Here is a 26,532-nt window from a genome sequence, read left to right on the forward strand (position 1 = left end):
TCAGGGAAAGCTTTGCGTGCGACTCTAGGCTTTTTATCGTTTAGATATTTACAAATTTGGATCAGATAGTTAGAAGTTGTCATTTTTTTTAGGGAAGGTGCTTTCCAAATCTCTGATTATACAGTAACCGCAGTCACAGAACATTTAGAGTAGATACAATCATTGTACTGTAGCCTGGAGGGAATCAGAAAAAGAATGGGACAATACGAGGTTAATCCAGAACAGCCGAAAGAAAAGGATTACGTTTTAATCTCCCAAGGGATAGTGACTCCATAATTAGAATCCAATATTAAAATGTTTGCATAAAATGATAATCCAGTGTGCATATATTAAGAGGTCTCAAAATTATCCATACTATTGGAGTTCCCATTTAACCAGCTATCTATAAACATAAACGCAGTTCTAAGTGTACCTTATTAGAATTCAGTTGTAAATACTGGATAATGGCACCGACTCTGACCTTATTTTACGGAAGGCTGAATCCTTCAAACGTGTATGGCAACTGCCTGAATGCAGCTGAGGCGACCTCGCAAACGTTTCTGCCTTTTCACACTGATAAAATTTACATTCCTTTTTTTGTTGTTGCATTTGAATTGTTTCAACATCGCATGTCTCAGATGGACACGTTGTTACTTATACCATAATGAGGCGTTAAAAAAAACAGGCAGCTAACTCACCCTCATCATGCGTATGAGAGCCTAAATATGGCAATAATTGTTCCATGCAAGTTCGAAGGGACGAAAATTGATATCGAGTCGTTATTGATATGTTAATCAATCACTTCAAACTGTCGTTCATATTAAAATTAACATTCGAATTTATATACACCTTGCAGTGTTTTTCCTTAATGTAAAGTCGGTTGCAGCGGATAGGCAACAGCAGGGCTCCTTGGTTTGACGCCTGGCTGCTATCACGATTCACCATTTGCCAGCTGTTTAACTGGACCGAACTGGCAGTTTGAGGTGGCCGGCATACAGATGTAAGATAGAAGAGTAAATCTGGAGGGGAAGGTGAAAATCCTGAATTGGAGTTGATTTACCAAATTTAGTACCGGGGCGAGGTAAGGTAGACTGGAATGAGAGCGCAACAAAATATAGCTGTCTTGGAGAGATGATGGGTTACGGAGCAGAGGGGTTTGGCAGGACGGAAAAAGAAAACATGGACTAACATCAAAACCTGGAGATCACTCAGGGTTCACATTAAATGGTTCAGGTCTACAGATGCAAAGGTATCCAAGAATTACAACATTCAATCAAACCTACCAGGTGTTTCACTGCGCTCGTGATTTTTTCTAATTTTTATTTACAATGAGGAAAAGACGTGGACTACGTCTTTACCCAGCTTTACCCAGAACCCCAACCCAAAGGCAATGAGTGAAAGGAACAGAGTGGTTTAAGTACAGTGACCTGATTCCGATACCTTCAAAGCAACAGAATTATAATAATCAGTGATAGAGAGTCTGGTCTGGTTCAGCCAGTAATAAATGCACAATAAGAGACAGTACAGCATAATAAGCATAAAATTATGAGTATGTGGAGATCATTGAAAGGAAAGTTTCATTATGGAGTTGTTAATCCACTTCTAGAGTCAACAACCACGTCGCATCTCTGGGAATATTTTCGATTGTTGATCCTGTGAAATCAAAGGCACTGTGCCAATCAATAGGAGGATCTACGAGTTCGGTAGATGGACAAGCGAAGTTGTGGTACCGCAAGTTCTCCACGCACACAAAAATACACTACATTTACCAAATTTACACTACAGACTAAGTTTATGCGTTTTTTTGTCTTCATTCTTTTGACTACACATTTCACAGAATGCAGTGCTCACTTTATATAAGTGAGAGGTTAGTCATATTTCTTAGCTGAAGTTTAATGTCATTTACATTTACTATAAATTCATCAAATAAACCAGTTCAACATTGAAGAAAATCTACATCATTGCACGATTATAAATACAACCCTAAAGACATGATGTCAACACCAACGTCCAAAAAATTGCTAAATGATTTTTTTTTAACCGTACTATATATTACATTATATTCTTTAACCACTGCCGGATGGTTGTTTCCGGAATTTCGGTGAAAAAAAACTCCGTAGAGGTTATTGATCACAAACTTGTGACATGCCTCTGGAAATAACGACAATCCTTCAAAAAGGCGCTAGGATAAAAGTGTGATTTGGGAGAAAAATGTAACTACAACTTATGATCAAACCAGAGTGGAAGTACAGACGATCTTTCTCACCCAAGGGAAAACAGAAGCTACAAACTATTCATCCTGCCGTACGCGGAAGTTGTATCTAAATATAAATGGGAACTTTACACAAATATATTATTGGCTCAGTTTATTTAATCAATAAAGTGCATGTATTATTTTAGAAAACAACAATTTAATAATTCTCAATCTAGTCAGTATAAATACTTATGTTCAATTTTATATCTTTAACGATGTAAATGCAGTGTGTTTGTTTCATAACTTGAGTAGCAAGAAACATCAGTTAATATCAGTTTTATAAACTAAAATGATTACTGTATCTAGATACACGTGACAGATCTTGCTCCTCGAGTTCTGGGTTATGGATCCGAAGGGTTTGAATAATGAGGAGACAAAGTGGTTGCCAGATTCGCCGTGTTGAACTCTCCCTAAACTATGGATCTCCTGCACTATATATAGTTTCGTTCCAGAGTGATTTTAAAGACAATGTGCAATAAAGTTATGCGTCACTGTGCCCACCTTCATACCACAAAGGCAAATCCCCAGAGAGAGTGTTTGCCTTTCATATGCTGGGAATTACCTGCTAAATTGTCGATCTCTTTCTCCTGCAGTAGGCTGACCGTATCGTCATCTCCTTCTAACATTAACTCGGTCTCCGTATTTTGGTTTACAACTGTCTGGGCCCGGAAAGTTTTCTTCGACTTTATAATGTCTTCATCTGCAACTACAGCAGAAATAAGGCAATGAAAAATTATTCAACTGTTTCCGGAAATACTGTATGTTAAGTTCCGCATTTAACAGCGATATTCAATAGAAGCACACTTCTCTTTCTTCTTTTGGACAATGGTGCAGAGACAGGATGCTATACGCTTTTTCTGCGGAATGCAAACTCTACCATTTACGCAAATATTTTGTTTCTGATTACAGGTTGCATATTAGAGCTTCAAACAGCAGGGTATTTTTTTCTATCCATAAAAAATTAGTTCAAGACGAATATTTAGTTCATGTATCCCAACTTATAGTGCACAATGTGCGTCACATGTTGACTCACTTCACCCACTTTCACTTATTAAAGATAGTGGTAAAGATATGCTAATATTCCAAAACAAAATACGTATAAAATGCCAAGAAAGACGAAAGCATAGGTGACACCCATGTATTACATATTTTGCGCTCTTTTTCTGGGATGTTAAATAATTTTAGTATTATATAGAACTAAACCATTTTATATATCACTTGGCGAGTTGGCTATCAATCACTGATCAAACATTTCTTTTTTATGAACATGTCATATCAAGTATAAACATAACCCAGACGAGGATATAGTAGTTAATGCCAGGGTCACAGATATCCATCGAGACCGCTCAAATATAAATTAAGCTTCAACGTGTCAATCACAGTCCAAAGTAGAAGGCGATGAAAAGGGGGCTCCTGTTCCTAGGTCATGGTTAATATTTCAAAATGATTGAATGCTCAGGAATTCCAAAAATAAAATGATGTGAATAATTAGTCTCGTCATTATGGCAAATGTTTCATGTTTTCACTGCCCTGCACTGCTCACAATCCAACATTATTTTGACACTTATAGCAAACCGCTACACCAAATTATTTCTGAGCTCCACCTTGTGGATAGAAATGTCTGGACTCCACAGTATAACTTATACTCGTTTTTACAGAAATAGGATCTGTTATTTAACCTTGTCTCCATTTACTATTTTATAACAAATGAGAAAAGAAAATGCGTAGTTACGTGAAAGAAAAAAAGATTTATCAGTATAGGCGGAGATATAATGAACAAAACATAATTAGTTTTTTTGTTTTATTCTTATAGAGCTGTTTTGAAGTACGTGAATAAATAGCATATAATCGCTGTAAAATATCGTACATGATATTTTTCTGCCAAAGATAAAACTGACCAGGCACCATGCAGGCGAACGAAATGAAAGCCAATAATTCCAGGTTGTAGAACTTCACGTCATACACAAAACCCCCTCAAAGAATCCGCTATTTCTTTTACATTCCTCTAGCAATGTTCAAAATGTTGCTGATAATGGTTTACAGCTGTTTACTAAATATATCCATTATTGCCTTAGCAATTCCCGTCGTCCAGAATACAGCAAATAAAGGCACAAAAAGATTTTATTTCTATCGGCAATGTTCTGGTGAAGTATCCACAATCCTTTCCCGTTTAAAATCTAGTTAGCGATATTAAAAATTCTTCGTCATAAATTAAAGATAATCACTAAAGTAGATTTCAAAATGCAGATACCAAAAAGGTTTACAGTTCATTTCAATACAATCTTTCCCAATAATTAAAAAAGAATGGGATGCAATGGCATCCAGATGCGAGAATCTTCAACAGTTCTTTTGAGTCTCTTGCTTCTCAATAACCGCTGTGTATTTTCCCGTCACAGGCTACTCCTTCCCCTTCAAATCCCCACGTTCTCTGGATCTGTATGCTTAGTGAAAAATTGTTATATCTTTACCTATTCCCGAAAATGCTGAAAAATAGTTTATCTGGTTCTCCCACGCTACTGATGCTGGCCGAGCATCTGAACAATTTCATGATTTTCTGTTACACTCGCGTCTGCAGTACTTGAGTTTGCTGTATTATGTATTTTATATCGCACAATAATGTTAAAATATTGATTATAGTCAAATAAAATGCAATGATTTTTATACAATAATAACCTTCCGGATCCCCCGGGTGCAAACAGTCGTGCATATTGCAAGCAGGACTGTCATCAAAGGAGACCAAAAGGGTGAGAAGACAGAGGGCTATGCTGAGCTGAAGTCACAACTTTCAAAAGGACGAAGAACGGGTGATTTACCCAGTCTATGCTCTCTTTGCCCATTCTCTCCCATCCCCTTTTTCTCGCTTCCGCTTTTATTCCCCTCCCTCCTCCATACTTATACTCCGGTACTCTTGCCGCCCAGTAGGTTGCATGAATCAAGGGTTTGGCCGCTAGAGTCCAGGGTCCTATGGCCGGAATCAGTGGGTCTGGTCAAAACAAGAACGGGGAGACAGGGATGGGATCCGATATGCGAAATAGCTTTGGGTTGTACGCTGCCCATGTATGGCTTATTATTTGGGGGGAACACCTGCAATTCCCCCTTTTTGAGCACCATTAATATATTAAAGAAGTATTGTTAATCTGTAACTGTTAATTTTGCATGTTAACAGCAATCCATTGACGTGCCTGCTACAAAAACCTCAAGGAACAATTCATTACCTGGAGTTAAGATTCCTTACACATCTTCATTGATTGCTTTTATTGGTCTCCAAGGTTGTGTTATGTCAATATATAACTTAAGTAAATACCATAGTATTCCATAACATAAATACCAGTCCTAAAAGACTGTGGCGGGAATAATGCGTAATTATGTGGTAAATCCAACAATTACAAAATTGCCATTAAAATCAACGGGGAGCCTCACAGTGAAAGCGATCTTTAATCGATTTTAGTGTAGTTATGGATGGAAGTATACAAATCAATGTGAAAATCGGAATATATAGTTTACCTCCCGTTCTGCAAACCTAATTTTTAGAAATTAATGATGACAAGTAATAATGGTATTGGAATCTTACGACGTACCTGGACAATGAGCTAAAATCATGTGAAATTCAGAGAATTTAAGTTCGCTTGCCCATATTTGCGATGCATTTTTTAAAAACGAGTTTAAAAATTACTTTAATTAAAAGGACAATAATAGGACTTTGAACAATTATAGTTTTTCATCCACGAGTTACATTCTAAATCTACTTCCCGCTTTGTTGCAGGCAAATTATTTTGAATAGTCTTATTAAAAATACTTTAATGATATTCTCAATCCAAATGAAGAACTATCATAAATATGCTTATATAATTCCTTGTTATATCTTATTCTCTTATTTTAAGTGTTCAACACATTTCTAATCACTAAACAAATCTAAACATTTCATGCTATTCTATTTCCAGTGCCAGAATAGATCAGTTACTCATTTAACTTTTATTTCTCTGCAATGGATAATGGGTAAATAGATAAATGATCTGCAATTGGAAATACGGAGTCATAATCATCTAAGGAAGTTTACTTATAAAATGGCAGTTGCCTGTGAATTCCGTTCTCTTCCTCTTGAGGGAGTCTCCATTAGCAAGGTTCACTAATGTCTAGGAAAGAAAAACTTACTAATTATTACAGCTTCTAAGTTCCACGATTTTCATGCAATCAGAGGTACACGTGTGACCCTCAGAGTAAGGTGTGCTGGACGTTCAACACACATTGCAACCACATATAACAAAGTGATCCAACCTGAAACAAGCCCATTACAAAAATGTATTGGTCTTTCTAAGGCTGCATTCTGTACTTTCTACATCATGTACTACTGTCTAAAAATTGCACCGTGAACTATTCAGATATTAAAATCATATGATTTACCAAGTTACTAATTTGAAGTGCATAAAGCCAAATTGAAAGTGAGATCTTGGCTATTTACTGATGAAGCATCACATTGTAATTCTGGAAAATTATAGAATGACATAACGTATTCAGCCTATTGTGTCAGCCCTGGTTCTTCAAGTTTTATCTACTTGGTCATCCCTCAAAACTCTTCAAATGTTTTTTTTACTTTATCTTATTCCTCATGAAAGGTTATTTCACCTTCTCACATCTCTCTATAAGGCTATAGATCAAAACACCTCATTAAATTCCTATATAGTCTTTAATTCTATTTATCTACCCATATTATCTTACTGGAAATATTTCTCCATTGTTACATTTACAAACTTTTTCTAATGTTTGACATTTTGTTTATATTTTCAATCAGCTTTCCATAACCTAGGATCTCAGCAATCTCTGAATTTTTAGCAACATTCTGATGTTGGACAACTCCTCCATACCATCCTCATGCCTTTCACATCCTTTCTAAAATGTGCTAACCAGGATATAACAATTACAGAACAGAAACAGGCCATCTCGGCCCTTCTAGTCTGTGCCGAGGATAGGACATGGTAACCTAGCTGGAGCCTTACCAATGTTTAATGGAAGTTTTGCATAGTTTCTTTGGTTTGTACTCTATTTACAAACCCAAAGATCTCAAATGTATTTTAAAAGATTTCTCTACTTGACAGGCCATGCATATAGATCTCCATTCCTGCAGTTGTGTTATATGTTTTATTTACTTTGTATTGCCTTTTCATATTACCTCTATCAAAATAAATTATTTCCTACTTCCCATAGTCAAGCTTCCATGCCAAATGTCTAGCCATTTTACTAGTTATGTCTTTGAGTCCCTTATAATCCAACTCCAAGTATACCATTTACAAAATTTAAAATTATGGTCTATTAATATAGATAACACATACAGAGAACAGTAGCATAGGCAGAGGACTCAATTACTTATTTCTTGTCTGTCTGAAAAGCAGTTGTTCCCTACTATCTTCTGCTTTCTTTTCCTTAGGCAAGTAGCCAGTTCCCTTTAAATCTCAAACGGTTCAATTTTGCTAACACATCTATATGTGGTACTTTATTAAGCACCTTTTGAAAATTCATCTACATCAGCTGCACTACCCAAATCTTTAATCAGTTTAGTGAAACACTATGTATATATCACATGTTAATTCATAGCAAATTTTCCAAATTTTTGTCTGTAAAAAAATTCTCCAATATCTTCATTGAGTCACTAGCCTGTGCTTGATAAGTTTATCACTCTCTGACTTTTTTGACAGTAGTGTAACAACTTGCAATTTAAATTCTCCTGGCAAAGTAGAATTTATCCTATCTGTACTGGATAACCTTTTACAACTTTCATTCTGCTCAAATTAAGTACCTTCTCTATAGCTATTCTCTGGTGCCTTTCCACCACTGCCCAGCTATGCGGGCCATTTTTGCCTTGTTCTATCTATATCTATATCTATTCAATCATAAATTATCATCAATGGTTTATTTTCCTAACTATCTCTGGTGCAATATCCTTAGTTACATTCTGTTTTCATCTATATACTTCTACAGTATGCAGTTATTTGACAAGATAATCCCAAAATACAGTATCACTTTCCACACTTAATCTTTCTCTGAATATTATTGGGAATTATCAATGGTCTCAATCACAAACTGTAATTCCTCTCACGTATTCTTACTTGCTAGCATATAAATTAACATTATTGTTATCACGGTCATGGATACAAGTGATCAAAGGAATTTCCTGGGCCTCATATTAGTTCAAGAAAATGTTCTCAAATGATTACTGGAATTGCTTAGGCCTTGCTCTGAAGAGTGGAAGCAGCTCTCTGGACCACAAAACAACTTACTTGGTTGTAACAGTCTTTAACAATAATTCCATAATTGTCATTGTGGCACATTAAGAATCTATTAGTTAGTACAAATAAAATTACTAGAAGCAGAATATAGGATTACAGTGAATTTAAAGAGAATTAGGAAAAAGAGCATTGTACTTTAGTACTGAAAATGAGTGAATAATTCACTAATTATAATGGGACTAATTAGCATTCCATGTACAAACTAATTCATGAATTAAATCATAGTAAACAAAGCTAATGTTAAAATTAGTGTTGTTCAAAATAACATCATTTAAAGATTGAACTTAGATTTCACAAAACATACATCTAAATGTACATATTTTTCTTTGTAACTATTCTATTATATTACGTACCAATCAGAATAAATGGCTATAAAGTCATACAGCAGAGAAACAGGTCCTTCAGCTTGTGTTGTTAATGCTGCCTATTAAGAACCCATCTAAATTAACTTGCAGGTTGAATCGGTGGTGAGGAAGGAAAATACCATGTTAGCATCCCTAAGATGCTATTCCCTATTCCCAGTTCCTCCGTCTCCGCCGTATCTGCTCCCAGGATGAGGCTTTCCATTCCAGGATATCTCAAATGTCCTCTTTCTTTCAGGATTGTGGTTTCCCTTCTGCCATCATCAATGATGCCCTCACCCGCATCTCCTCCATTTCCCGCACTTCGGCCCTCACTCCATCCTCCTGTCACCACAACAGGGACAGGGTTCCCCTTGTCCTCACCTACCACCCCACCAGCCTCCAGATCCAGCATGTTATCCTCCGCAACTTCCGCCACCTTCAACAAGACCCCACCACTAAGCACATCTTTCCCTCTCTACCTCTCTCCACTTTCCGCAGGGATTGTTCCCTCCGCGACTCCCTGGTCCACATGTCCCTCCCCATGGATCTCCCACCCAGCACTTATCCCTGCAAGCGTAGTGCTACACCTCCCCTCTCACCACCATTCAGGGCCCCAAACAGTCCTTCCAGGTGAGGCAACACTTCACTTGTGAGTCTGTTGGGGTCATCTATTGCATCTGGTGCTCCCCGTGCAGCCTCCTCTACATCGGTGAAACCCAACGCAGATCGGGGGATCGCTTCATCGAGCACCTCGGCTCCGTCCGCCACAACAGACAGGATCCCCTGGTTGCCACCCACTTCAACTCTGCTTCACATTCCCGTTCCAATATATCCATACATGGCCTCCTCTACTGCCATGATGAGGCCAAACTCAGGTTGGAGGAGCAACACCTCATATACCGTCTGGGTAGTCTCCAGCTCCTTGGCATGAACAGTGAATTCTCCAACTTCCAGTAATTCCTTCCCCCTCCCAGTTTCACTCTGTCCCCTCCTCCAGCTGCTTATCACATCCCTCTTGGCTCCTCCTCCTGCTACTACCCATTGTGCTTTCCCCTATTCCTTCTTCACCTTTCCTGCCTAACCCCTCCCCCACCCTTTGATCTTTCCCCTTTCTGGTTTTTCACCTGGCACCTACCAGCCTTCTCCTTCCCACCCCCCCCCACCTTCTTTATAGGGCCCCTGCTCCCTCCCTCTTCAGTCCTGACGAAGTGCCTTGGCCCGAAACGTTGACTGTTCGTTTCCACGGATGCTGCCTGACCTGCTGAGTTCCTCCAGCGTGTTGTGCGTGTTACCGTGTTTCAAGAGGTCTAAAATACAAGAGCAAGGATGTGATTCTGAGGCACTGGTGAGGCCTCACCTTGAGTATTGTGAAGTTTTGGTCCCCTCATCTTAGAAAAGATGTGCTGGCATAGGAAAGGGTCCAGAGGAGGTTCATAAGGATGATTCCAGGAATGAAAGGGTTATCATACGAGGAACGTTTGACGGCTTTGGGTCTGTACTCGCTGGAATTCAGAAGGATGGTGGGGGGAGGGGGGATCTCACTGAAACCTTTCGAATGTTGAAAGGCCTAGACAGAGTAGATGTGGAAAGGATGTTTCCCATGGTGGGAGAATATAGGACAAGAAGGCACAGCCTCAGGATAGATGGGTGCCCTTTCAAAACAGAGATGTGGAGAAATTTCTTTAGCCAAAGGGTGGTGAATTTGTGGAATTTGTTGTCACATGCAGCTGTGTGGGCCAAGTCGTTGGGTGTATTTAAGACAGAGATTGATAGGTTCTTGATTGGACATGGCATCAAAGGTTATGAGGAGAAGGCCGGGAACTGGGGTTGAGGAGGCAATAAAAAAAAAGATCAGCCATCAGCCAAAAAAATGGCACAGCAGACTCGATGGGCCAGATGGCCTAATTCTGCTCCTATATCTGATGGTCTTAATTGATCACATTTGCCAGTACATGGTCCATTGCCTTTTATGCTGTATGCTCAAACAGATAGGTCTTCAGGATTGTGAGAATACCTGCCTCTACTATCTTCTCAAAGAGTGTTTCAAGATTGCAATCACTTTACTGTTTCAATCTCTTGTGCTCACCTTTCCTTACTCATAGCCTGCCGGGGAAGAACAAATAACATAAGAAACCAATAATTCAAACATAGGAAAAACAGAAAGGACGGGTAAAATTGCTCTACCCTCCCCCAAAGGAAAGAACCTACAACAGTTTGATATCATCAAAACCTCAACTTCCATTCGTAATAACGTTGATTTATCTAAATATGCATCTTATTACTTCGTGAAGGACAGTAAAAAGACAGAATATGTTACTGACTCTGGAATGCTGAATCACACTCTGGGAAATATAACTTGCCTCACTTTCTTGTTACCTTAATCAACTATTCAAAGAAATTCTCAGAGATCATTTCTACAGATCGATGGATCTGATCCGATGATCAGCCCTATTGTCTTTTCAAGAACCAGATATAAGCTGCGGCACAAAAAAACTATTTCTGATATGATCTCTGTTTACATGGCCTAATTCATTATGTTATTTGAGAGATGATAAGTAAACCAGCTCATTCTTTTAATTGAATGGTTAGAAAATACTGAGAGATTGATATTTTTATGGATATTTAAAAGTAACATCTTGTAAATTAAACTATCCAGCAGTCAAAATGGTGGTGCACACTTGTTTTGTCTCACAGTTCAATTGATGGAGCACAAAGTGAGTCATAGAAACAGTAGAATGGCATATATGATGTTAATGCTCCTTCAGCATGTTACCATCACTAAGTCATAATAGCTGTCCAAAGGTTAATATGAAGAAAGCAATATGTCCAACTAGTAAGAATTCTATACATGCATGCATCCACAAACTGACATAGCATTAATGATCAGCAATGGGTTCTCAAGAATATATCATCACCATCTTAAGAATCATTTTACAATCAAAATTTAGAGATCACCAGTTCTCTAAATAAGAATATTCATCACATCCAGCCAAACTCTTGAGATAAGTATCAACTAAAGAAGGAATTTGTTGAATGCCTTAATGTACTTCACTTAAGTAATTTATAATTAAGATCATAAGACCGTAAGTTATAGGAGCAAAATTAGGCCATTTGGCCCATCGAATCTGCTCCACCTTTTCAGCACAGCTGATCCAATTTTCATCTCGGCCCTAATCTCCTGCCTTCTCCCCATATCCCTTCATGTATGAACCAATTAAGACTCTATCTACCTCTGCCTTAAATATACATAAAGACTGCACCTCTACAGCTGTCTGTGGCAAGAAATTCCAGATTCACCATCCCCTGGCTAAATAAATACCTCCTCTTCCCCCTTCTAAAAGGACACCCTTTTATTCTGAGGCTGTATCCTCTGGTCTTAGATTCTCCCACCATAGGAAACATCCTCTCCCTATCCACTCTTTCAAGGCCTTACACATTTCAATAGGTTTCAATGAGGTCACCCCTCATTCTTTTGAATTCTAGTGAATACAGGCCCAGGACCATCAAACACTCTCCACATGACAAGCTATTCAATCCTGGAATCATTTTTGTGAACCTCCTTTGAACCCTCTCCAGTTTCAGCACATCCCTTCTGAGATAAGGGGCCCAAAACTACTCACAATACTCCAAGAGAGACCTCACCAGCACTTTATGAAGTTTCAACATTATATCCTTGCTTTTATATTCTAGTCTTCTTGAAATGAATGCCAACAATGCATTTGCCTTCCTAACCACCCACTCAATTTGCAAATTAACCTTCAGGCATTCTTGCACAAGGACTCCCAACTCCCTTTATACCTCAGTTTTTTTGTATTTTCTCTCCATTTAGAAAATAGTCAACTCTTTTATGTCTTCTGTCAAAGTTCATGACCATGCATTTCCTGACACTCTATTCCATCTGCCATTACTTTGCCCATTCTCCTAATCTGTCTAAGTCCTTCAGTAGTCTCTCTACTTCCTCAAAACTACCTGCCTATCCACCTATCACATATTGTCTGCAAACTTCAGAACAAAACTATCAATTCCATCATCCAAATCATTGACATATGACGTCAAAAGAATCGGATCCAACACAGACCTCTGTGGAATACCCTATTTACCGGTAGCCAACCAGAAAAGGCTCATTCCCAGTCTTTGCCTCCTGCCAATAAGCCACTGCCTTATCCATGCTAGAATATTTCCTCTAATGCCATGGACTTGTGGCTTCTTAAGCATCCTCATGTGTGGCACCTTGTCAAGGGCTTTCTGAAAATCCAAGTACACAACATCAACTGACTCTCCTTTGTCTATCTTGCTTGTTATTTCTTCAAAGAATTCCAACAGATTTCTCAGGCAAGATTTTCCCTTAAAGAAACCATGCTGACTATGGCCTATTTGATCATGTGCCTCCAAGTACCCTGAGACCTCATCCTTAACAATCAACTGCAACATCTTCCCAACCACAGAAGTAAGACTAACTGGCCTATAGCTTCCTTTCTTCTGCCTATTTTTTTTATTGAATAGTGGAGTGACATTTCCCAGTCTTCTGGAATCATTCCAGAATCTAGTGATTCTTTAAAGATCATTACTAATGCCTCCACAATCTCTTCAGCAACCTCTTTCAGAACCCTGGGCTAATACACCATTTGGTCCAAGTGACCTTATCTACCTTCAGACCTTTCAGTTTCCTAAGATCCTTCTCTCTAGTTATGGTAACTTCACACACTCCATGACCCCCAACATCTGGAACTTCCACCAAACTGCTAGTGTCATCCATTAGTGAAAATTGATGCAAAATACTTATCCAATTCATTCGCCATTTCGTTCTCCCTCATTACTACCTCTCCAGCATCGTTTTATTGCCTCTCTTTTACACTTTATGTACAGTGGTATGCAAATGTTTGGGCACCCCGGTCAAAATTTCTGTTACTGTGAATAGCTAAGTGAATTAAAGATGACCTGATTTCCAAAAGGCACAAAGTTGAAGATGACACATTCCTTTAATATTTTAAGCAAGATTACTTTTTTATTTCCATCTTTTACAGTTTCAAAATAACAAAAAAGGAAAAGGGCCCAAAGCAAAAGTTTGGGCACCCTGCATGGTCAGTACTTAGTAACACCCCCTGTGGCAAATATCACAGCTTGTAAACGCTTTCTGTAGCCAGATAAGAGTCTTTTAATTCTTGTTTGGGGGATTTTCGCCCATTCTTCCTTGCAAAAGGCTTCTAGTTCTGGATCCGGATCCTGACCCGGATCTGGGCCATACCCTCCAAATATCCGGACCTGCATCTCAGTTTTTTTGCACTACCTTACTTTCCATTTTCCTATTTTCTATTTATGATTTATAATTTAAATTTTTAATATTTACTATCGATTTGTAATCCAGGGAGCGGGAAGCGCAGAATCAAATATCGCTATGATGATTGTACGTTCTAGTATCAATTGTTTGGCGACAATAAAGTATAAAGTATAAAAGTAGTTCTGTGAGATTCTTGTGCCGTCTTGTATGCACTGTACTTTTGAGGTCTATCCACAGATTTTCGATGGTGTTTGAGGAGTGTTTATGATCATCATCCTGTTGTAGAAGCCATCCTCTTTTCATCTTCAGCTTTTTTACAGATGGTGTGATGTTTGCTTCCAGAATTTGCTGATATTTAATTGAATTCATTCTTCCCTCTACCAGTGAAATGTTTCCCCTGCCACTGGCTGCAACACAAGCCCAAAACATATTCGATCCACCCCGTGCTTAACAGTTGGAGAGGGGTTCTTTTCATGAAATTTTGCACCCTTTTTTCTCCAAACATACCTTTACTCATTGCAGCCAAAAAGTTCTATTTTAACTTCATCAGTCCACAAGACTTGTTCCCAAAATGCATCAGGCTTGTTTAGATGTTCCTTTGCAAACTTCTGATGCTGAATCTTGTGGTGAGGACGCAGGGAAGGTTTTCCTTTGATGACTCTTCCATGAAGGTCATATTTGTGCAGGTGTTGCTGCACAGTATAACAGTGCACCACCACTCCAGAGTCTGCTAAATCTTCCTGAACGTCTTTTGCAGTCAAACGGGGGTTTTGATTTGCCTTTCTAGCAATCCTATGAGCAGTTCTCTCAGAAAGTTATCTTGGTCTTCCAGAACTCAACTTGACCTCCACCATTCCTGTTAACTGCCGTTTCTTAATTACATTACAAACTGAGGAAATGGCTACCTGAAAATGCTTTGCTATCTTCTTATAGCCTTCTCCTGCTTTGCGGGTGTCATTTATTTTAATTTTCAGAGTGCTGGGCAGCTGCTTAGAGGAGTCCATGGCTGCTGATTGTTAGGACAAGGTTTGAGAAGTCAGGGTATTTATAAAGCTTTGACATTTGCATCACTTGGCCTTTCCTAATAATGATTGGAAACAAGCCATAGCCCTAACAAGCTAATTAAGGTCTGAGAACTTGGTAAAAGTTATCTGAGAGCTCAAATCTCTTGGGGTGGCCAAACTTTTGCATGGTGCTCCTTTCCTTTTTTTCACTCTAAAATTAACAAAACAAAAATAATACACTAATCTTGCTTAAAATGTTGAAACAAATGTTTCATCTTTAACTTTATGACCTTTGGAGATCAGTTCATCTTCTACTCACTTAACTATGCACAGTAACAGAAATCTTGACCAGGGTGGCCAAACTTTTGCATGCCACTGTATATGAAGAAACTTTTAGTACCTTCTTTAATATTATTATTTAGCATACTTCTGTATTCCATCTTTACCTTCTTAATGACTTTTTTAGTTCCTTTCTGTTGTTTTTTAAAAGCTTCCCAATCTTAATTTCCCACTAACTTTTGCTCAAGTATATGCCCCCTCTTTGGCTTTTATGTTGGCTTTGACTTCTCTTGTTAGCCACAGTCATGTCATCTTTCTTTTCAAATACCTCTTCCTCTTTGGGATGTATCTATCCTGTGCCTTCTGAATTACTTACCTGCTGTCATCCCTGCCAGTGCTCTTTTCCAATCAATTCTGGCCAATTCCTCTCTCATGTCTCTGTAATTCCCTTTACTCCACTATAATACTGATACTTCTGGCTTTAGCTTCTTCTTCTCAAATTTCAGGCTGAACTCAGTCATATTATGATCACTTTCCTCAAAGGGTTCTTTTACCTTAAGCTCCCTAAAATCAATTTTGGTTCATTGCACAATTTCCCAATCCCAAATAGCGGATCCCCTAATGAGCTCAACCACAAGCCGCTCTAAAAAGCCACCTAAAACGCATTCTTGAAATCCCCCCTCCTGGAATCCAGTACCAGCCTGATTTTCCCAATCTACCTGCATATTGAAATCCTCCATGACTATTTTAAGATTGCCCTTGGCTTGCATTTTTGATCTCCTGTTGTAATTTGTAGGCCACATCCTTACTACAGTTTAGTGTTCGGATACAACTCCCATCAGAATCTTTTTACCCTTGCAGTTCCTTAGCTCTACCAACAATGATTCAACATCTTCTGACCCTATGTCACCTCTTTCTGGTGACTTGATTTCATTTTTTAACAACAGAGTCACACCACCCTCCAGAGTGGCCACAGGGGTACTCTGCACTGGCTGTTTAAACCCTTTTTCCTTCCTGACTGTCATCAATAAAATTACTTTTTGTTTTATCTACAAGAAAGTCACCAATCCTTTTATCCTAGGAAAGAGAGAAAAAAGGTAAATCAAACTAATTAAGTCACTGATGAAAATAGATGACATTATCACACATCATTAGAATTTATAAACTCTTATTTACACTTAACATTTCTTTTTAAATAGCAGACCTTAAGTATTGTAACAACTGTTCTCTTTAAACTAAACAGTAACTGAAATACTCCTCTGCGCAGTCTTTGTTGCCTCTCAGCTGGAATTAGAGCAGCCAGAAAAAGTTTACAAAATGTGAAAGATTTTCTTTGTTGTACTGTATTTTATTATACTCTTCAATAAGTAAATAAATTCAAAAGTATGTGATTTTTCAATTTTCATTCTAAATATTCATAGAATACATATTACAAAAAAGAAATTCAGAAGTATCGTGCAGTTTTCAGGCTGTGTAAAAATATCCTGCTCGGAGCAATGGTTGGTCAGTGCAACTATATAAAAAAATAAGAGGGAACGTTGCTTGTAACATATCTATTTGGTAGTGTCATGCTGCATAAAATGCTTTGTCTTCTGTCTGTATAATTTCCTCTCTACAGCCCCAACAGAGTTTATAATGTTTCTGATTGCAGTCATTGCACTATCAATTTCTTTAAGTAGAGTTTAGGTTTCCACACAAATGATTTTCTTTATTCTTCATCTGAAGTTAAATAATTATTCAGAATTGCCTCAGAATAGCTCATGAACAGTGCTGCCAATCCATAATCTTTTTCAAATGTTTTAAGACAAGAAAATGATGTTTAAATCTATCATTAACATTTAAACTTGTTTCCACCACCTAACTTTTCTCAAGGATAACGTTCATGCTCTGGTAGCTTGTTCAAGATTTTAAGGTTAAGATTTTTTTTTTGCTATTTGGAAGAAGAGAAGTACCACTGCAATGTTCACTGGAAGTTACCAACAACCTTAATAATTTTATGGAGCACAGACTATGCAATGTGCTCAAAGCCCCTTTGAACATAAACCACAGCCATTATAACAGGAGTATGAATTTGACAGGAGTCAGAACTCCTGTCAAATTGGAGCTCCCTATTTCTACCACAATTGAAGCTGAGGTCCTGACCATCACACAATGGAAGGTGATTGAATGGGCAAATATTAAAATGGAACTGGACATAACTTTCATCACAATAAAAAGGATGTACTTCAAGCTTTACTCAAATTTGGTACAAGCTACTAGCTAGACACACCTATGCCATTTGGTACTTCAGTGAACCTGATGAAGCATCAAGATTCTTACTGTGTATGTCCATCAATCTTTTTCAGTAGGCTTCCCACCACAGTACTCTGAAATAAAGCTCATGTGTTATCTTACCCTCTGATGTTACTCCTCCCTTGGCTGCTGGCAATTGTGCCCACTGACTCACCATATGCAAAATTTTGCATTCAAACTATTTCTACAGTATCTGAGCCAGTGGACGCTGGTGTCTGATTGAAATCCAACTTGATTTCTTTGTGTTATGAAAATTGGGCACTCCATACCACCTGTTCCATCAGTTTACTGGCTACACAGTTAAGGAAAAACTAACCTATGTTTTTAAAGAATTAATCAATTCAGAAGAATTTTATGCTTCAATTTCCCTCATACGAACATAGTTAACCAGAGGCATAGGGTACTTAGCCCCTCAAGCCATCCTTCAGCTTTTAATAACATTCCTATCCATTTGCCATAATCTTTCATTTTTTTTGCTTATGAAGAATCCAGTTAACTCTGTCGGGCTAAAAAAATTTTGAAAATATTCAGAAGACGTTACTTCCATTGCACTTTGAGAAAACAGTACCCCAAATACTCATAAACATAAGAGAAAAATGTTTAATCTCCATCTTAAATCAGCAACCCCTCAGTTTTAAACAGTAATCCCTAATTCTTGATTCTCCCATGAGAAGAAACATCCTCTCCACAATCACCATGTCAAAACCCCTCAGGATCTTAACTGATTCCATTGCACCTTCTCTTCTAATCTTCGTAACGGAACAGACAGCCTGTAAAAACTACAATGCGTAGGAATGTCCACATACTTTTTTCTTCCTTGCTACAGCTCCTAACCTCTCAAACTCAAAAAGTAAATCTCCCAGGGACCCAGCTTGATTCTTTTCCATCACCATCCCTCACTTTAAGAATGTCTATAATTGTAGTGCTCTGTTACATAGAAATTAGATCACATAATGCCTGAAGCATCCAATAACTCCATGTCTGATATGTACATCATATCAAATTTACTACTGTGCCCTACAGTCATTAGGAGTGTTTGAAAAAGCACTGGCTACATTGGAGCTAGCAAGTTGCACTGAAGTGAGTATTTCGTGCAACAACTTGTTTATCAAGTCCTATACTTCATTTGGCATTTGCAGGAAACCGATCAGTAGTTTCAGTCAGTTAGGCATTTAATAGTTAAAATCCTTCAAATCTTCACTTAATGTATGAACCAAGAGATAATATTTTATTTTACGGAGCAGTTATTAATTGTTGTCCTTATCCTTTAATCAGCAAACTAAAGGTGTTTTGTTTCAGACGTACCAAGCAAAATATACCTGCTGTTTGGTAGGCTGGAACATCTTTCAGTAGACAAACCCTGTACCTTGACTGAAAAAGTAACATACATTAATGCTTTGAGCTAGCATTGTATATTAACCACAGTATTGGCATTAAATTGCACAAGAACTAACAAATAAATGCTTATACCTTTTAAGATGGTGTGGTTAAAGACTGAAATGGGTATCCAGCTGCAGTGTTTACTTTGATGTCCTCTCTGCATAAATCACATTGCCCATTCCTAATCTCTTGTTCAGTCCCTGGGTCTAGCTTCTTTAATTAGTCACAGAACACAGAACAGTACAACTTCAGCCCACGATGTTTTGCCAATCTTTTTAACCTATTCCAATATCAATCTAATGCTTCGCTCTACATAGCCCTTCATTATTCTTTCATCCATGTGTGTTGGGCACCATGGTATTGTAGTGGTTAGCCTAATGCTATTACAAGTTCCAGCAACCAGGTTTCAATTCTGTTACTGTCTAAGGTGTTGGTATGTTCTCCAGGTGACCATGTTTGTTCCCTCTGGGTACTCCAGTTTCCTTCCACATGCGAAAGACATATGGGTGAGGGTCGGTAAGTTATGGGCATGCTACGTTAATGCTAGAAGCATGGCAACAATTGTGGGCTGTGCTCAGCACATTCTTGAAATGTGCTGTTGGTTGTTGACGCAAGTGTCCCTAATGTATCCACCTCTAACACCATCCATGTATGCACCACTCTCTGTGTGTAAAAAAAACATGCTACTGAAATATCCTCATATTTTCCTCCACTCACCTTAAAATTATCTTCTGCCCTGGGAGAAAGGTGCTGGCTTTCCATTCTCTTAGCATTTTATGCACTTCTATCAAGTCCCCTCTCATCCTCCTTTGCTCCAAAAAGAAAAGCTCTAGCTTGTCAACCTTTCCTTTTAAGAAATGCTCTCTAATTTTGACAGTATTCTGGTAATTCTCTTTTGGATCTTGTCTAAAGCTGCCACATCTTTCCTATAATAAGGTGATCAGAATTGAACACAATACTTCAAGGGTCATCTAAGCAGAGTTTTATAGAACTGCAACATTATCTTGTGGCTCTTGAGCTCAATCCCCCAATGAATGAGGGCTAATACACCATACCACCCAACCATCCAATCAACTTGCATGGCACCTTTGAGGGATCTATGAACGTAGCCCCCAAGATCCCGGTATTTTTTTACACTGCTAAGAATCCTGTCACTAACCCTGAAATCTGCTTTCAAGTTTAACCTTCCAAAGGGCATCATTTCACATTTTTCCAGATTGAATTCTATCTGCCACTTCTCAGCCCAACTCTGCATCTTATCAATGTCCCACTGTAACTTAGGGCAACACTATCCCCAACACCACCAACCTTCGCGTCATATGAAAACTTACTCGCCTACCCTTCCACTTCCTCAACAAAACCATTTATAAAAATCCTTGTTGAAATTATTTTGACTTTTCTCAACAATTGCAATCTTCCCTTTTTCATATCAATCGTTTTTCTACCATCATTTCAAATTCCTTTTGCTAAACTAACACCTATCAGAGATCTTTCACCATTAAGCAGATGTAAATGATCTCTTTTTACCTCATCACAATCTTTCATAATCCTAATGGCCATGGTACCCTTATTTTTGTTAATCCTGTGGGGAAAATTCCTAACCACTCATGATTATCTTTATTTTGGAATCCTAGCATGAAGCAGAAATTAAATGGGAGTAAAATCTTTTTCTGTGATCACAAAATGAAATAACTTAAGTATGCATTTCTGCAATAAACCTTGCAACTACAGTTGAGGAGCACCTACCGGCCTTTCAAGACCTGAATTTTGGAAGGAATTATCTAAGCTAATTATGTCTTTTTGGAGATAACAATATTGAGGGTAGCCAATGGAAGAATGGGTCCCTTTTGGGACCAAAAAGGTATCTAAGTGTGGAGCCAGGGAATGTGGATAACAACTTAAAAAAAACTTCTCATCCATATTCACCAAAGAGAAGGATATGGAAGATAGCGGGTTCATGGAATATACTTATGTGTATAACATGAGCAAGTCAGTATTGAGAAGGTGAAGCTGTTGGATGTCATGGTACACATTAGGATTGATAACTCCTTAAGGTGGGTTAATATCCATCCCAAGTTCCTATGGGAGGTAAGAGAAGAAATAGCAGATGCCCTCACTAAGAATTTTGCATCTCAGTTAGTCACATGTGAGGTGCCAAAACTCTGGAGGACAGCAAATCCTGTTTCTTTATTTAAGAAGGGCAGTAAGGAAAAGCCAAGTAAATGCATGCTGTTAAGCCTTAAATGGTAGAGAAATTATTGGAGAACATTACAAGGGATAGAGGATTTATGTACATTTGAAAATAATTGGGGATAGTCAGCATGACTTTGTGTGGGGGAATACTGCCTCAATGATTTGACAGAGTTCTTAGAGGATGCAACTAAGAAGACTGATGAGGTAAGGTTGTAGATGAAATCTGTATATATAAACCTTAGTGTACTATGTTGTAGACTGGTCCAGAAGAACATGCAATCCAAGATGAGCTGGCAAACTGGATTCAAAATTGTTAGGGGACAGAATGCAATGGTAACACAGATGTGGAAAACTAATTTGTAGTTAGCAGTCACCGGTCAAGGGCAATTGAACATCCACATTACCTACTCAGACAGTTTACTGTTGTGTTCATCACAGCTGTCTATATCCCCAAGTATGAATGCCAAGGATGCACTGAGAGTGCTTTACAGTATCATCTACAAAACAAGCATCCAGAAAGTCTCTTCATAATTATAGGAGACTTCAATCATGTTAACTTGCTGGACATTTAGCCCAAACAATACCAATGTCACCATGGCCACTAGAGGAACAAGCAGACTCGACCATGTTTATATACTTACAAAGCCACTCCACATCTTCATATTGGCCTCTCTGACCACATCTACATAATGTTAATTCCAGTATACCAACCACCGCTGAACATGGAGAAACCAATTGAGAGGACCATCACTGTTTGGCCTAATGTGGCAATCTCTATGCTTCAGGATGGTTTTGAATGGACTAATTGGCAGATGCTATTGGAGGCCACCACAAGCGGAGTAGCCACAGACCTCAAGGAATATGCCTCATCTGTCACTGGCTGCATCAGTAAGTTTGTAGATGACACTGGTACCTCCAAAACAGTCATCTTACAGTCCAACCAGAAGCCTTGATTGATGCATTGATAAAAATTGGCAGGTCTTGACAGAGAATGTCTAATTTCTTTAACCACCCAACAGAAAAGAGGCATGAGTCATCTCTTTCATAGAGTCATACGGCATGGAAACAGACCTTTTGGTCCAACTCATCTATGCCAACTGGGTTGCCTAGCGAGCTGGTCCCATCTGCTCATATTTGCCCCATATTTATGTAATTGTCTAGACGGCTTTTAAATATTGCCAAAATGTCCATGTTAACCACTATTTCTGGCAGCTCATTTCAAATACACACCACTTATTGTATGACAAAACTGCCATGATAACTCTTCTAAATCTCTCACCTCTATATTAAAATTATATTCTCTTGGCTTTAGCTCTAACCCCCTGGGGGAAAATACGTGCTTTCACCCTGTCAATGCCCCTCAGGATCTTATATAGTACTTCTATCAAGTCACCCTTCAAGCTCTTCCATTCCAGGGAATAAAATCCTAGTTTACACAACCTCTCCTTGTAACTTAGGCCCCAAGTCCAGACATCTTGGTAAATCTTTTCTGCACTCTTTCTGGTTTAGTAACATCTCCCCTATAGCAAAAACTGTGCAGCCCAACCAATGTCTTATATAACTGCAACATAACTTTCCAACTCTTTACTACTTTTGTGATGCCACTTTCAGAGAACTATGCACTTATACCCGTAGGTCTCGTTCTTCCATAACACTCCACAGAGCCCTATCATTCACTGTATAAGTCCAACCTTGGTATGATCTCTCCAGATACAATATCTCATATTTATCTGGATTGAAAGCCAGTTGCCAATCCTCAACCTACATATCCATCTGATCAAAATACCATATACTTTTTCATAACCTTCTGCACTGTCTAAACACCATCTATTTTAGTATCGTCCGCAAACTTTCTAAACATGCCTCTACTTACTAGTCATCAGATTAGTGAAGGTGGGCACAAAGGTCGACATGGACATGATAATCTGAAGAGCCTGTTTGTACGCTGTATGACTCTGAAAATTTTTTGAAGAAATTATTTTTAATATGGTATATATATGCTTTTAAGGTTTTATAATATTTTTCCTATGGAAAAAGAGTGTTCTTTATTAAAGCACAGAAAACAAAAGTGGCTCCCATCCACTTACCTTGCTGGGCTAGGAAGTAAAGGGCCAATTGAATTAATCCTCTTCACCCACAGACATTCAGCAAAACATGGCCAAGTTTCTGGGCAAGTTGATCTCAGAGGAAAGTCAGCCTCAGGCAATATGTTGCAGAGGCCCAGCCCTCAGAAAATTCTGACAACCTTTTGCTAGAAGGCAAAGCGGTGGGAAGAGCTTTGCATTCTGTGAAAGCTGGGAGTTGTTTTTCCAGTTTTTAAATGATTCTGATATTCAGAGATATTTGAAAATTATTAAAATTACTGAAAATAATTTAAAATATTGAAGATTTAAAGTAAAAACATCATTAAATATTAAAACAATTACTCATTTTAAAACCTAATAAAATAAATTAAGAAAAACATAAATGCAGGCCTGCTGAAGGGTTTTAGCCTGAAATGTCAACTGTTAATTCATTTCCATAGATGCTGCCTGACCTACTAAGTTCCTCCAGCATTTTGTGTGTTGCTCTCGATTTCCAAAATTTGCAAAATCTCTTAAGTAAACGTTACCTCTTCCTTCCTAATATCCCTGCTGGAAATGAGCATTCAAAGTATCCCAGACACCCAAGGCATCTGCATAAGCCTGGGATTTATTAACCTGGAAGCCTCTTAATGTTAGCAGTTCCCTTTGAAATATTGACCGCGGCTAGTATGATTCAACCCATTAAAAATAGAAAATGCTAGAAACACAGGCAGGATCTGTGACAAGAGCAACTTAACCTTCCAAATCAATAACCTCATTTGAAGCGGAAAACATATTGAGCAGTGCAAAGGCAGGAAAAAAAAACAGGAGATGAAATTTGCAATGTGATTGTTTATTTAGAGATTCAGCACGGCAATAGGCCCTACCAATCCAACAAGTCCAAGCAAAGCACCCAGAGGAAACGTCACGAAGAGAACGTACAAAGTCGATACAGACAGTGGCAGAAGTAACATCACGAAGAGAACATACAAAGTCTATACAGACAGCAGCAGAAGAAACGTCATGAAGAGAACGTACAAAGTCTATACAGACAGCGGCAGAAGTAACATCACAAAGAGAACGTACAAAGTCCATACAGACAGTGGCAGAAGTAAACCTGGGTCACTGATGCTATAAAAGCTTTACACTAACTGCTACGCTACGGTACGGTCCAATTCAAAAGTATGCCAGGCGAGAGTCAAAAACATGGATGGTGCCGGATGGTGCCAGCTCCTCTGATTTCCTGACCAAAAGGTACTTCTGTAATTGCCAGCAATTACCCTTTGTGATGTCCAAAAGTAACTGCTGTTTGCAAAATTGATCTTTTGACTGCCTGCTTACAAACCCCCAACTGCACATAAAGAGAATATTTGGCCCACAGGAACCATGCTTTTTTCCAGGATTTTTTTCCAGAATGAAAAACAACATCTACAGTAACTTACACTAAGTCAACTAACTTACCTCACTTTGCAGTGGGAGAGGCTGCTGAGCTCTATCTGTGATCTACTGTGCAATATGGTTGTGATTGATCTTGCACTGCAGTGTCATTTTCCTGCACCAACCTTTCTTACTAGCTCCCTTATTATCTAAACGTCTATTAATGCACTCCTGAATATTCGCAGTGACTAAGCCTCCACATTTGAGCCTACCTTTGAAGGGACTGGTTTATAAAGAAACAGCAGGTATATTCCAATGGGTAGTCCATTCAAATTTCAGATAACCCCCTCCCGCTGTGCTCCTTTCCCACTCCTACCAGTTCATCCAGGGCTCCCTGTTCTGTACCTGACTCCATCTGGCCATCACCACCTCCCCACCCACTTGTTCCATCTATCACTTTCCAGCCTCTATCTATCCCTCCCACTCACTTCTAAATACTGACAATCTTCCCTCTACTTTCTCAGTCCTGATACAAATCTCAACCTGAAATTCAACCATCCCTTTGTCTCCAAAGATGTTGTTTATCCCAATGAGTCTTTTGTGTCTCAAGTGTGCATTCACAATTGCTTAATGAAATGTATTTTTGAGTCAAAAGCTACAGAGACAAAACCTGGATGAGGTATAGGACTTTGACAAAGCCATTTGGACCTGGATCTCATTGCAGCTTAGGTCCAAACATGAGCAAAAGAGCTTAACTGTTTATTAGGCCAACTGCTAGTTATGTTCTTCATATTAAGGTGAATTGAACTGACTTTATTACTTACATCCTTCATATACATGAGGAGTAAAAATCTTTACATTATGTCTCCGTCTAAATGTGCAATGTGCAATTTATAATAAATAGTATGTACAACAGGACAGTAACAAGATAGTTAAATATAACATAGAAATACAGTTGTGTCAGCATAAATTAAGCAGTTTGATGGCCCGGTGGAAGAAGCTGTCCCGAAACCTGCTGGTCCTGGCTTTTATGCTGCAGTACCATTTCCCAGATGGTAGTAGTTGGAACAGTTTGTGGTTGGGGTGACTCGGGTCCCTAGTGAACCTTTGGACCCTTTTTACACACCTGTCTTTGTAGATGCCCTGAGTAGTAGTCTACAGATGTGCTGGGCTGTCCACGCCACTCCCTGCAGAGTCCTGCGATTGAGGGAAGTACAGCTCCCATACCAGGCAGTGATGCAGCCAGACAGGATGCTCTCAATTGCGCCCCTATAGAAAGTTCTTAGGATTTGAGGGCCCATACCAAATTTCTTTAACCATCTGAGGTGAAAGAGGCACTGTTGTGCCTTTTTGACCACATAGCCGGCATGTACAGACCACGTAAGATCCTCGGTGATGTTTATGCTGAGGAACTTAAAACTGTTCACCCTCTCAACCCCAGATCCACTAACGTCAATAGGGACTAGCCTGTCTCCATTCCGCCTGTAGTCCACAACTAGCTCCTTTGTTTTTGCGACATTGAGGGAGAGGTTGTTTTCTTGACACCACTGTGTCAGGGTGATAACTTCCTCTCTGTAGGCAGCCTCATTATTATTTGAGATTAGGCCAATCAGTGTAGTAAATTTAATTAGCAGATTGGAACTGTGGATGGCAACACAGTCATGAGTATATAGAGAGTAAAGGAGGAGGCTCAGTGCACAGCCCTGAGGAGCACCTGTGTTGAGGGTCAGAGGGGGCAGAGGTGAGGGAGCCCACTCTTACCACCTGCCGGCGATCTGACAGGAAGTCCAGGATCCAGCTACACAAGG

The 26,532-nt window shown here is 38.9% G+C and overlaps 1 protein-coding gene across 9 annotated transcripts in view; it reads right to left on the reverse strand.

The window, feature by feature from the left end:
• nbeaa (neurobeachin a) overlaps positions 1 to 26,532 on the reverse strand; it is a 908,137-nt gene that overhangs the window by 224,585 nt on the left and 657,020 nt on the right. For all 9 annotated transcript variants that reach the window (XM_072262897.1, XM_072262901.1, XM_072262905.1 and 6 more), the window contains one exon: positions 2,796 to 2,939. In XM_072262897.1, coding sequence (XP_072118998.1) covers positions 2,796 to 2,939 — 144 coding nt within the window. The remainder of the gene's footprint in view (positions 1 to 2,795; positions 2,940 to 26,532) is intronic.

The sequence above is a fragment of the Mobula birostris genome, chromosome 7, assembly GCF_030028105.1.
Source record: "Mobula birostris isolate sMobBir1 chromosome 7, sMobBir1.hap1, whole genome shotgun sequence".
Taxonomy (NCBI): Eukaryota; Metazoa; Chordata; class Chondrichthyes; order Myliobatiformes; family Myliobatidae; genus Mobula; species Mobula birostris.